The 12,317-nt window shown below is 29.3% G+C and overlaps 2 protein-coding genes across 3 annotated transcripts; one reads left to right on the plus strand and one right to left on the minus strand.

The window, feature by feature from the left end:
* Positions 1 to 1,672: 1,672 nt before the first annotated feature.
* On the minus strand, positions 1,673 to 8,158 carry LOC117211319. The gene is made up of 21 exons (XM_033455050.1): positions 7,929 to 8,158; positions 7,620 to 7,822; positions 7,376 to 7,534; positions 7,049 to 7,316; positions 6,851 to 6,978; positions 6,524 to 6,793; positions 6,318 to 6,442; positions 6,160 to 6,257; positions 5,884 to 6,014; positions 5,671 to 5,810; positions 5,488 to 5,521; positions 4,158 to 4,281; positions 3,837 to 4,039; positions 3,600 to 3,755; positions 3,165 to 3,426; positions 2,961 to 3,088; positions 2,634 to 2,906; positions 2,432 to 2,556; positions 2,274 to 2,371; positions 2,080 to 2,210; positions 1,673 to 2,015 (listed from the first exon to the last, which is right to left on the minus strand). The coding sequence occupies exons 1-21, from the start codon at positions 8,023 to 8,025 to the stop codon at positions 1,875 to 1,877; spliced, it is 3,294 nt and encodes a 1,097-aa protein (XP_033310941.1). The 5' UTR covers positions 8,026 to 8,158; the 3' UTR covers positions 1,673 to 1,874.
* Positions 8,159 to 8,882: 724 nt separating this feature from the next.
* On the plus strand, positions 8,883 to 12,039 carry LOC117211324 (transcription initiation factor TFIID subunit 6-like). Of its 2 annotated transcripts, XM_033455057.1 has the most exons (9): positions 8,883 to 9,105; positions 9,335 to 9,537; positions 9,646 to 9,964; positions 10,052 to 10,455; positions 10,546 to 10,749; positions 10,873 to 11,055; positions 11,180 to 11,396; positions 11,467 to 11,789; positions 11,867 to 12,039. In XM_033455057.1, exons 2-9 carry the CDS (start codon positions 9,358 to 9,360, stop codon positions 11,957 to 11,959), a joined length of 1,923 nt encoding a protein of 640 aa, XP_033310948.1. In that variant the 5' UTR covers positions 8,883 to 9,105; positions 9,335 to 9,357; the 3' UTR covers positions 11,960 to 12,039. The 2 variants fall into 2 exon arrangements, with proteins under 2 accessions (XP_033310948.1, XP_033310947.1); XM_033455056.1 differs by lacking the exon at positions 8,883 to 9,105 and having other exon boundaries at positions 9,274 to 9,537.
* The last annotated feature ends 278 nt before the right edge of the window (positions 12,040 to 12,317 follow it).

The following is a 12,317-nucleotide window of genomic DNA, read 5'->3' on the forward strand; positions in this document are numbered from 1 at the left end:
CGGTCCTCCGTATTCTAAAATGACGATTCGTTGCTCGAGATCAACATGAGCACAAAATGCGAAGAATAATTCTCAACGATAATAAACTTGTGTAAATATCATACAGCCCAAGTACGTGTATATAGCTGGCTAAAAAAAATATGTTAATCGTGTCGGTACAAGAAACTACTTATTGTTAGAGGCGATTGGAACAGGAAAATATTTACGTGTACACAAGTCAAATATAGGGAAAGAATTAAAAATATGCTATACACTGTACACTGTACGATATTGTAACGTAATTTAGAAAAGAAGCGAAGAAAAACCATAAATACTGATGTTTTTATACGAATCAAAGAGGGGTAGAGGAGGACCGACGGATATCGAGGAAAACAACGGAGAGACTATTTTAGCGGAAAAAACCTTGTTTTATCTTTCTTCCTTTATCGAATCAAAAGAAATCTTACTTCTGTCAATGGGATTCACAGCGAGTCGCTGAAAAAGTAGCCCGCAGGCCTAAATACGCTCTAATTAATTACAAAAAAAAAAAACAAAAACTAAGTAATTACCATAGCCGAATAGTTGATCAAATTCAATACGACATTTTCGAGTTGCATCGTCGTGTTTTCTCGTTAATCGTCATATTGGATTACGATCATTAACGCAATCGGCCAACAAAGGGTCGCGTTTGTCCGATGCATTTTCCTGATTACGCAACGTTCGCCACGAGATCATTTGTTTCCTTTTGATTTTACCAACGAAATTCTTTGATTCGATCCAAATTAACGACAATTTTAGACGCAAATGGATTTTCTCTAATCGACGAAACTTTCATAAATTCCGATTTCGAAAGCATTACGTTTACAATGAACTATCTTTAAACCTCCATTGATCGGAATTAATATCAAATCGATGACAATATTTTCGATAGCATTTCGTAAATATAGAAATCGATGTCGAATCGAAAAATGCATCGGACATCGCACACGCAAAGATAGTGCAAACTAAAAACATCTAACAATTTACCATACGGCAAACCGACTACCTAGTATAATCTATACGTATAAATATATAAATATAAAACATAATGATTATTCATTAAATACTATTATTGATTATTGATTATTTGTTAAATACTATTATTGATTACTGGTCATTAGTTATTAATTGTCGTTGTTATTATTATTATTATTATTATTATTATTATTATTATTATTATTATTATTATTATTATTATTATTATTATTATCATCATCGTTATCATCGCCGTCGTCATCCTCATCATCATCATCAGCAACGGCAACAACAGCATCATCAACATCATCAGCATCAGCATCAGCATGATCATCATCATCATTATTATTATCACTATCATCGCCATCATTATCGTTGTCATTATTGTCATTATCATCATTGTTATTATTCAATAGTTACGTACATACTATACGAACAATAAAAATTTACTGCTTGTATATATTAAGAATATCTTAATAAAAATAATGTGCGAATGATAGTCAATTAAATTTCGTTGACCATATATCCTTTTATCAAAAAACTAATGATGTAAATTAAACATCAAAGTATGTCGCTTTTTAACTTTACTATAAAATTTTACTATTTTCTATCCTTCGTTAATTGTTCGTTAATAAACAGATAAATAATTCGTTAGCAAACAGATTCATTGACGGGTAAATTGACGTGAATAATAAACGTTTATTTCAGATTCTATGTACAAATAATATACTACAATGAAAAATCTGAATGAAATCCCATGTTGCAATCACCTTATCATCGCAAGTAATGTGTATTAGGTACAGTATTTAACAAATTTTTCTAGCATGAAACAGTTAAACGTTGTATAATATTTATTATACAATAATATAATATATTACAAACTATGTTTTAAAAGCACCAGCTTGAGCAGCTTTAATTATGAAAGTTTTCATCGTATTTTCATCTAATTTAGCAAAACTTGCTGTTTGTACTACGGCAGTCATGTGGTTTAGCGCAAATTTGAAACAGTATTCCTCCGATTCCTAGAATTATATTAAAATTAATGGCATTGACTTTGTTTAAATAAAGCCACAAAATTTTATTTACCTTAGCATTGTACTCAATAGCTATACTGTAGCAAAAAGCAGCGTTTTCAACTGTAATTCCTCTCCTTATTATTTGTATGCAGCGTTTTTTCAGTTGATTTTCCGAATGAGCAACCGCCAGTTTCAAAAGTTCTTATCCACAAAAACCAGAAATAATTTTCAAAAGTCTCAGGGAAAAAATAATGAAATACATACCTAGCATACTTTCCAGAGGTAAATCGATTTCGTCAGTATACAAATACTTCAAAAAAGCTTTGTATACATCGTAAGAAAATTTTTGTTGTTTTATAACACTACAACAAATGAATGTAACATTTAAGGAATCTAGATACTCGTTAAAACAACAAACCTACCTCTGATTATTTGCGGTCAATGTTTCTTGAAACATCGTTCGGAAGTATTGAGAACGTATTACTAAAATAGCTTTGTGCACATAAATAAATTTTTTTCGTACTTGTATCACGAGATCACTCGTAGTCTACAAATGACAAAGAGAACAGTTTCAAGAAAATAACGATGTCAGAAATGATATTTCTTTACTATATAAATACATACCTGATCGTTAAATGCTTCTCTGAAACAATCTATTAAATTCACGTCTGGTTCTTCGTCATGAAGAACAAGTGGTTGATGCATAACTCTAGGTGATGCATAACGCGCGAAAACGTCATGTAAGGATCCTAAAGTAGTGAGTACCGGAAATGTGATACTTTGTCCCAAACACTCGCCCCACATAAATATCCGATTACCTTCTGCCATAGCTATGCTTATGTGATTGTAATGTGAAGTTGCTACATCCAATACTCTTCTCATCACTTCTTGTTTCAACTAAAGAAACTTTTATTAATTTTCATTCATTAATGTAATCATATTGCATTTTACCTGTACTGGGCTACAGATATTCATCTTCATGCCAAGCCCTAACTGTCCATAATTATTTCCGCCCCAGACATACAATGCTCCTTTGTTACTCAATGCCAAAACATGTGCATAACCACAAACTATTTTTTCTATCAATGCAAAAACATATTACTAGTATTCAAAAAATGTTCAGCATAGATATATTCTAAACAAAGATGATATTACCAATTACAACACCAGCAAGCATTGTGACTTTACAGGGATCCACTTGATTAACATAGTTTCCAATTCCTAATTGACCAACATCGTTACAACCCCAACCATAAACTTTTCCAGTATCTGTAACTGTCATGCTCGATGACTGACCACAGCTAATACAAATGACTGTTTTGCCAGCTAATGAGGAATTCACTTTCATAGGGGTATTTTCATTTATGTTAACACTTTTACCTACTTGGCCAGATGTATTTTCACCCCATGCATACACCTAAATAGATATATATACAATTTATTATAAATTATATATATATAATTAATATATAATATATAATAATTATATAATTTATTATAAATTATTAATAAATTATATATATATAATAAATTATTATATATATATAATCTTTGATCATTATTAAAAAAAACTTTAAGTTTCTATTTAACCTTTCCTTCGTTTGTTAATGCAAGAGAGTGATGACTCCCGCAAGCTATATCGACAATGAATTCATCACTTAAATTTCTTGTTACAGGCATTGGAATCATATTATTGGCAAAACAGTTTCCTAGTTCACCGTGACTGTTATGTCCCCATGAATATACCTTTCATAAAAATCATGTCATTAAATAATACAACATTAAACTGTTTATTAATATTGCAATAAAGCCTTAAATTCCAAATACCTTTCCTTCCTTGGTAAGAGCCAAGACATGTGGACCTTTACCATATGCAAAAGTTTTTATATCCTTACCACATAATGCTTCGACTTTCTTTGGATAAAAAGTATTACAATCATCCCCAGTTCCAAGACACCCAGAAGTGTTACTTCCTAGAGCATATACTATTTTATCCCTTGTTATAATTAAAGCTTCATTACCTAAATCACCTATTTAATGAAACATAATATTTCATAAATTCATATACGTATATTGTTCTTATGTAATAATAAGATATAAAATACGTAACAAGAATAAAAATAAAGGTGGAAAAAATAGACATTTTACCATATACAAGTGCCATATGAATTTTTGAAACATGATTCGAGTCTAAGAAACTAAAAATTGGCCAATTCTTCAAATCCCAAAGAAACATCTTTATATATATATATATATATATATGTATATGTATATATATATCCTAAATTTCTAAAAACAAACTGATTTCAATATAATTTTAATAATAATTTCAATATAATTTGAATTTTATTTAGTAGTTCCAGTGTTTAATCTTCTAACTTTCATTAGGCATTTCTTTACTTAATCATTTATGAGTACTACAATTTTTTCTCATTCGTTTTTATGAATTAAATGTAGTATACTCTTCTTTAAATTCTGCACTATGAATAATTCTAAAATATAAACAATCTATATAAAGTATGATATGGTAAATATTAACTGATATTAACAATGATAAATAAACTCTTCCACTAACATGTGTATTCATATTTTATATTTCAATAGTTTGTCAATCTTGTTAAATAAATTTGTAAACAATATCATTAAACACTATTGTATAGTCTGTTCAATGAGACGAAGCAGTAATTGTAAACAAAATGTGATTACTGCTATTGGCTATTTACTAGTGACATTCGAATATTCACCATAATCCCTATCATCCCTCCTCTCGATCCATCATTGTTTAAGGTTATGGTTTTACCCCGCACTGTTCCGGAAAAATCTTCCTGACACGAATTTACCTATATAATTTGACATATAAATAAGACCCCTCCTCTGATAGAAGCAATCACCACGATGAAGAATAATAAAATATAAAAATGTTATGTCACATTCTAAAAAGCTTGTTAGGTACATAATTAATGAGAACTTAATTATTTAGATTATAGTATCAAATAGAAATATTACAATACAAGTCACAAGCAAATTTTAAATCTTATAAAATAAGATTAAAAAATTTATATATAATTTTTATAAGATTTATATACAAAAAACTTATATACATATGCATGCATTTTCACACTCCCCCCCCCCTCCCTCCTTAAGAATGGTTCCTGAATCCGTCACTAAATTCAGTTCAATCAGAAAGATCTTTGATTCAACTATAGCTATGGAAGATAATTTATCTTAAAAATCTAAAAATAAATTATAATAAAGTAACTAGTACCGGTAAGGTTCATTATTCTGATGATAGTTTACTCACTTTCACATCTTAATAGAATTTTGAATAAATTCTTAATAAGATAAAAAAGATGCAGAAGTAAATTACAAAAGAAGAACAATTATAAAAGATGTCATATCGTGAATTTTATTAAAATCTTAAAATACAAAGTAAATTCTTATGCTTATCATAAATAATCTGTCACGATTCTAAAAATGCAGTAATCCAGAACAAATGTTCTGCAATTAAGAAACTATACATTTATACAAAATTTACATATTATTAAAAATATTAACTCTAAGAAATATGAATATTTGGAAGTAATATCTGCTTGATCTTAAAGCATAACAATACGAATTATTTATATAATATTGCTTCCTTTGTGTGATAAACACTTCGTACTAAGTTTTAAAAATACCCGCTTGAGCAGCTTTAACTATGAAAGTTTTCATTATATTCTCATCTAGTTTCGCAAAATCCTCTGTCTGTACTACTGCAGTCATGTGATTTAAGGCAAATTTAAAACAATATTCTTCTAATTCCTATAAATTTATAATGTATCAAATATTTTAATTGTGTTTTGTATTAAAAAAATAAGTAAGAGATATTATTTACCTTAGCATTGTATTGAATAGATATGCTGTATAGATAAGCGACATTTGTAACTGTAATCTTTTTATTTATCATTTGTATACAATGTCGTTTTAACTGATTTTCAGAATAAACATTAGCTAAATCTAAAAGTTCTATGTAAAAAAAGATATTATTTATAAAACGATTATTTAAAAGATATTATTTATAAAAAGATATTATTTATATAAGATAAAAGATATTATTTATAAAAGATATTATTAGACACTCTCTTTCTATGAAAAATAAAAAAATATTTACCTAATGCATTTTCTTGTGATAACTCAACTTCATTAGTATATAAGTATTTCAAGAAAGTTTTGTATACGTCATAGGAAAATTGTTCATGCTCTATAATACTACAATGCGTAATTATATTAGTGAAAATATAAATGTGCAAGTTGGAAAAATTGTTTTACCTTTGACTATTTTCTACCCAATGCTCTTGAAACATTGTTCTGAAGTAATGGCAGCGTATCTTCAAAACAGCTTTGTGTACATGAATAGGTTCTCCATGTACTTGAATTACAAGATCGCTAGTGGTCTTTAACATGCAGCAAGAGATGGTATAAAAATATGATAAAATCAGATATAAACATGTTATTGTTTATAAAAAAATACATACTGGATCATCAAAGGCATTTTTTAGACTATCTGCTATATTTGCTTCTGCATCACTGTGAAAAATAAGTGGCTGATGCATGACAGGTGGAAACGCATAATATGCAAGAGCATCATACAAACATTTTAGTGGAGTGAGTGTTGGAACTTTAATACTCTGACCTAGACACTGACCCCACATAAATATCCGATTGCCTTCACTCATAGCCAGACTTATGTGATGATAATGTGAAGTTACTATGTCTAATATTCTTCCCATTTCGGGTACTTCCAGCTACAGAAATATTCATTAGTTTCAACTTAACAGTACGTACACAAAGTAAATTTTTACCTTTGTTGGTATCCAAACATTTGAGTCTGTATTAAGACCTAGTTGCCCATAACTGTTAGCTCCCCAAACATAAAGAACACCTTCATCACTCAATGCTAAAGTATGCATGTAACCGCAAACTACTTTTTCTGTGTATTCAAACACATATAATTAACAATATTTCAATATTCATATATTCATAAAAACGATCAATATTACCTATTACTATTTTTGCAAATGTGGCTATTTTTTGAGGCTCTACTTGACTAGTACAATTTCCAAGTCCTAGTTGACCAACACCATTATGACCCCAACTATAAACTTCTCCACTATCCGTAACTGCTACACTGGATGAGTCTCCACAACTAATGTGAACAACTTTCTTGCCATTTAATCCAACATTCAGCAATTTTGGTATAGGTTGAACTGTACTAAGGATAGTACCACAACCTACTTGTCCAGATACATTGTGACCCCATGCATATATCTAAAATAGATGTATCAATTTTGCATTTGATTTGCTCTGATTAAATATTTTCATTTTACCTCTCCTTTATTCGTTAGTGCAAGAGAATGATGACCTCCACAGGCTATATCAACAACAAATTTATCATCCAATACTGACGGTACAAGTGTTGGAGTTAGACCTTCGTTGGTAGATTTGTTTCCTAATTCGCAATAATCATTATAACCCCATGAATATACCTTTCACATAAATTATATTATTAAATTAAATAATGTAATATTATACTACATACTAATGATGTAATAAAATTATCTTTTCAAACACCTTTCCTTCCTCAGTAAGAGCCAAGACATGTGGACCTTTGCCATATGCAAAAGTTTTTACTCTTTTACCACACAATGCCTCAATTTTCTTTGGATAAATAGTGCTTTGAGTATCACCTGTTCCAAGGCATCCATAGGTATTGTTTCCTATACCATACACCATATCATCCTTAGTTACAAGTAATGTTTCATTAGCTGCCTTACCTGTTTAAGCAAAATAATGAACAAAATCTTTTTTTGCCATACGTATTATATTATACAAATACAATATTATACAAAAAAATAATCTGATACAAAAAATAAATATTACCATATACAATAGCCATACGGACATTCGATATAAATTTTGGTTCTAATAAACTAAATATTGACCAATTCTTCAAGTCATGATACATACTTATATTCATATTTACTTTTTTAATACGATGTAAAGATACTATTAATGTAATTTGATGAAATTATAACGTATTTAAATTTCAATTTTTATCACTGCTTATCAATCAAACACTGTATATTTTTTTAATTTTATAAGTCAGTGTGTTTAAATATACTAAACGAAGAATTGTCATAAAATCTGTATTAAATTGATTTCATTTAAATCTTGTAGTGATATACTAAAAGTTGTCTAAAATTTTCGGACTATATACACATGTTTATAACTAAACAAACAAAAAACAAAAGAAAAGTTTCTAACCGTCTTTCATATAAACAAAGATAATGTACATAGTACATATCATGTCAGTGTGAGTCAGTGTGATACTCTATACTGATACTGTAATTTCAGCATCATATCCAGTTTTTAATTTCGACCATTACTAGTAGCATAATTTTATTTTTTGCTACATCGGTAATGTTGAAAGTACAATAAAAATAGATTTCTCAAATTTTATGACAAATGTATGTTTTATGTATGAAAAATGTATAATAGCAAATTTTGTCAAATGAATCTTTTTACATATTAGTATATATAATTTACAAAATTAAATGAGTATAATAAATTTGTATAAAGAATCATAAAAGAGTATCAAATTATAGGGCGGTTTTTAAATCATGACATTGTTCTCTTTCTTATTTTTAATAATTCTTTCACAATATTTTATTAAAGCTTGAGTCTAACCACAGATAAATAGTTTGCAGGTTCCTTTACCGTTTCAATATTACTTGCAATGTTACCAATCTAATCTAATACCAATATAAGATTAAAACTTATAACGTTGGTAGGTGAGTGATAGCGATTGTAACTAAAATGAAATGTTACTATCTGCTACTATGTAATTACAAATAGAGATAGAATTTCTTATAATCATAAACAAAGCATAAAATTCTATACTTCTATAATATGTATACATATTTATACAGATTGCTATTATACAAGTGAATAAATAATAAGTAGCTTATTGAAGTCACAAAATGTGGCTTAACCAATAGCTTTATTGAAATAAAGCAGCACTCTACTACGTCAAAAATTACTAAGCAATTGTAATGGCGTAAGCTTTATTTGGGGTAAACATTTACGGAACCATTAAACAGTATCAGTATTAATATCTGATATGAAAGACTAAATCTAAAATACAAAAGATTATAGTTATAATAACAAAAGAGTTTGTTATATTGTATGGTTGATAGAAAATTATGAGTTATGTTCAAATGTGTGTTATCTATATATAACATTTTTACAGTAAGCAGTGTTTACATTGTCAATCATATATTTTTAAGGAATAACTTTTTATTCATCTCATATGGAATATACTGACCAAGATACTTTAAAAATGAATGAAAGCGACTCGATTTATGGAACTACCTTGTCCCAAGAATCAATAAAAGTAATTGCAGAAAGTATAGGTGTCGGAAATTTCCCAGATGAAGCTGCAAAAGATCTTGCGGAAGATGTAAGTTATAGACTTAAAGAAATCATACAGGTTTGTATATCTCCAAATTATAATGCAATTATAAATAATTCCTATTCCTTACATATAAGTATTCCTTACATTAAAGTTGTATAATTGAGATTACTAATGTTGATAAAGGATGCTGCTAAATTTATGAGACATGGCAAACGTCAACGAATGACAACACACGATATAGATCATGCTTTGAAGATAAAAAATATTGAACCCACATATGGGTTTTTTGCCAAGGATCATGTACCATTTCGCTTTGCTTCTGGTGGTGGTCGTGAATTACATTTTGTAGAAGAAAAAGAAATTGACCTTAATGAAGTTATATCAATGTCTGGTGGACAAGCATGGCCTAAATTACCTTTAGAAATTACACTACGTGCTCATTGGCTTTGCATAGATGGTGTTCAGCCTACAATACCAGAAAATCCACCTCCAGTTTCTAAAGGTATTAATTCAATAGCATAAAACTTTCTTTTTTGTAATATTATGTTAATTAAAAGTAATATCTATTAATTAATCAATAATATAATAGATATTCAAAAGCTAGAAAGTGTTGATCCAACAAGTAAACTTACAAACAAAAGTCAGAACATTGGTGTTGGGAAACCAGGCGGTGGTGGTAAAAGTCAGAAATTACGTAATGTGGAAACAGTTCATGTCAAACAATTAGCCACTCATGAATTGAGCGTTGAACAGCAATTATATTATAAAGAAATTACTGAAGCATGTGTTGGATCTGATGAAGCACGCAGAGCAGAAGCACTACAGTCCCTCTCAGCTGATCCAGGTTTACATGAAATGTTAGCACGGATGTGCACTTTTATTGCAGAAGGTGTACGTGTTAATGTAGTACAAAACCACCTTGCTCTTCTAATTTATCTAATGAGAATGGTTAAAGCTCTCTTGGACAATCCCAGCCTTTATTTAGAAAAATATGTATGTATTATTTAATATATAAAAGGAAAGGGGAGAGTGTGCGTATACATGCACGTGTGCATTAATACTCATTAATCTTATATTTTATAGTTACATGAATTAATACCATCTATCGCAACATGTATAGTTTCACGCCAATTGTGTATGAGACCAGAAGTGGATAATCATTGGGCACTTCGCGATTTTGCATCACGCCTTATGGCTCAAATTTGCAAAAATTTTAATACTTCTACCAATAATGTACAAACTAGAGTAACTAGAATGTTTAGTCAGGCTTTAGCAAAAAATAGCCAGGTATAATTGTAAGACTACCATATACTAAAGTAATAATAGCAGAAATAGAAGCACAATAACAATGATAATAATGATAATGGTAATAATAATAATAATTTATAATAATGACAACAAATTTTTCAGACTCCACTGGCGTCACTTTATGGAGCAATTGAAGGACTCTGTGAGTTAGGTCCAGAAGTAATTAAAGCATTAGTTATTCCTAAAATTAAATCTGTTTCCGAACGTATTGAATCATGTATTGAAGGACCAGGTCTATCAAGTGTAGACAAAAATGGAGCAGGTCATATAAAGACTCTACTAGTGGTGAATATAATTTCTTATTAGTATAAATTTTATTGTATTTATATGTATTTTTCCTAGCTATTTTTACTAATATATAATTATACTATATAAAGCCTAACGGAAAACTATACAATGGAATTTACAGAAATCGGTGGCTCCCATTTTAAAGACTATACGATCTCCTCCAGATTATGTAGAAGATTACAAACAGGATTATGGTTATATAGGTCCTGCATTGTGCGCAGCCGTTGCGAAAGCTCGTACACAACCAGCAACATTAACAACAACTGCATCCACAACCACAGTTTTAACAACAAGTCAACAAGGTCCTACATGTACTGGAAAAACCATTGTACAAGCTGGTAATATCGTTTCTACTAACATGAAGTTAGACGAGTATTTTTACTTCAGATATCTTCATTTTTTATTTAGTGACAAGCTCTAGTCCCGGGCAACAAACTGGACGTACAATTATGCTTGGAACAAGTAGAACTGCTGGTGGAACAGCTACAACCGGAGGACAAAAATTCGTTATTTTGCAGTCTCGATCTCAAACACCAACCACTACAAATATTAACACTAATGCGATACAACAACAACCTCAGCAGCAGCAACAACAACAATCGCAACAACAACAAGTTAAACTAGGCCAAACCAATGTCACCCAACAAAAAGCACATATACAAAGTAATGCACCGAAATTGGTAGTTGTTTGTATGTCCAATAGTGGTCACGGCACTTCTACAGTAACTCAGGTGTGTGTAACATATTGCGGTAAAAATCATAAAATATAATTAATTGGATTATTAATTGTGAAAATTATTTGTAACAGGGGAATATAACAGCAAAAACACAGAACGTCTTTGTTACACAACAAAATGTTGAATGTTCATTGAGTCCAGAAGAAGAACATTCTTTTCAGTAATAATGGCAAAATTCGTTTCATTCATTCAATTTCTAGTAATTTGTACAAAAATTAATTTTTAATGTTAATATACTTTGTAAGGAAATAAAAATTTTTTATGAACGTGAAAATGATATATAAATATATTTATTTTTATCAAAAACAAAAAATATACGAACTTTATCATTCAAAGTGTCATCGAAGGTGAAAGTAATTAATCTTAATTATTTTATTTACTATCTTAATTATATAATTCATAATCAATTTATAATCAATAAATACAATTTATAGTTATAATAAACAGATTGCACATATAAATTGGTATATATGTATATACTTGTATATATATAAATATAAAATAAATATGTTTGTATGATAA

Source organism: Bombus bifarius, unplaced genomic scaffold (assembly GCF_011952205.1).
Source record: "Bombus bifarius isolate JDL3187 unplaced genomic scaffold, Bbif_JDL3187 scf7180000008232, whole genome shotgun sequence".
Lineage (NCBI taxonomy): Eukaryota > Metazoa > Arthropoda > Insecta > Hymenoptera > Apidae > Bombus > Bombus bifarius.

Bases quoted from the DNA above. Each gene is read 5' to 3' on its own strand.
- LOC117211319 (XM_033455050.1), bottom strand. From the start codon at position 8,025: ATGAATATAAGTATGTATCATGACTTGAAGAATTGGTCAATATTTAGT. The intron at 5,522-5,670 runs GTACGAAGTGTT...ATAAATGTATAG, and splicing joins GCGGGTATTTTTAAAACTTA to TTTCTTAATTGCAGAACATT. The intron at 4,282-5,487 runs GCATTTTTAGAA...TAGGATATATAT, and splicing joins AACATTTGTTCTGGATTACT to ATACATATACATATATATAT.
- LOC117211324 (XM_033455057.1), top strand. From the start codon at position 9,358: ATGGAATATACTGACCAAGATACTTTAAAAATGAATGAAAGCGACTCG. The intron at 10,456-10,545 runs GTATGTATTATT...TATATTTTATAG, and splicing joins GCCTTTATTTAGAAAAATAT to TTACATGAATTAATACCATC. The intron at 10,750-10,872 runs GTATAATTGTAA...CAAATTTTTCAG, and splicing joins CTTTAGCAAAAAATAGCCAG to ACTCCACTGGCGTCACTTTA.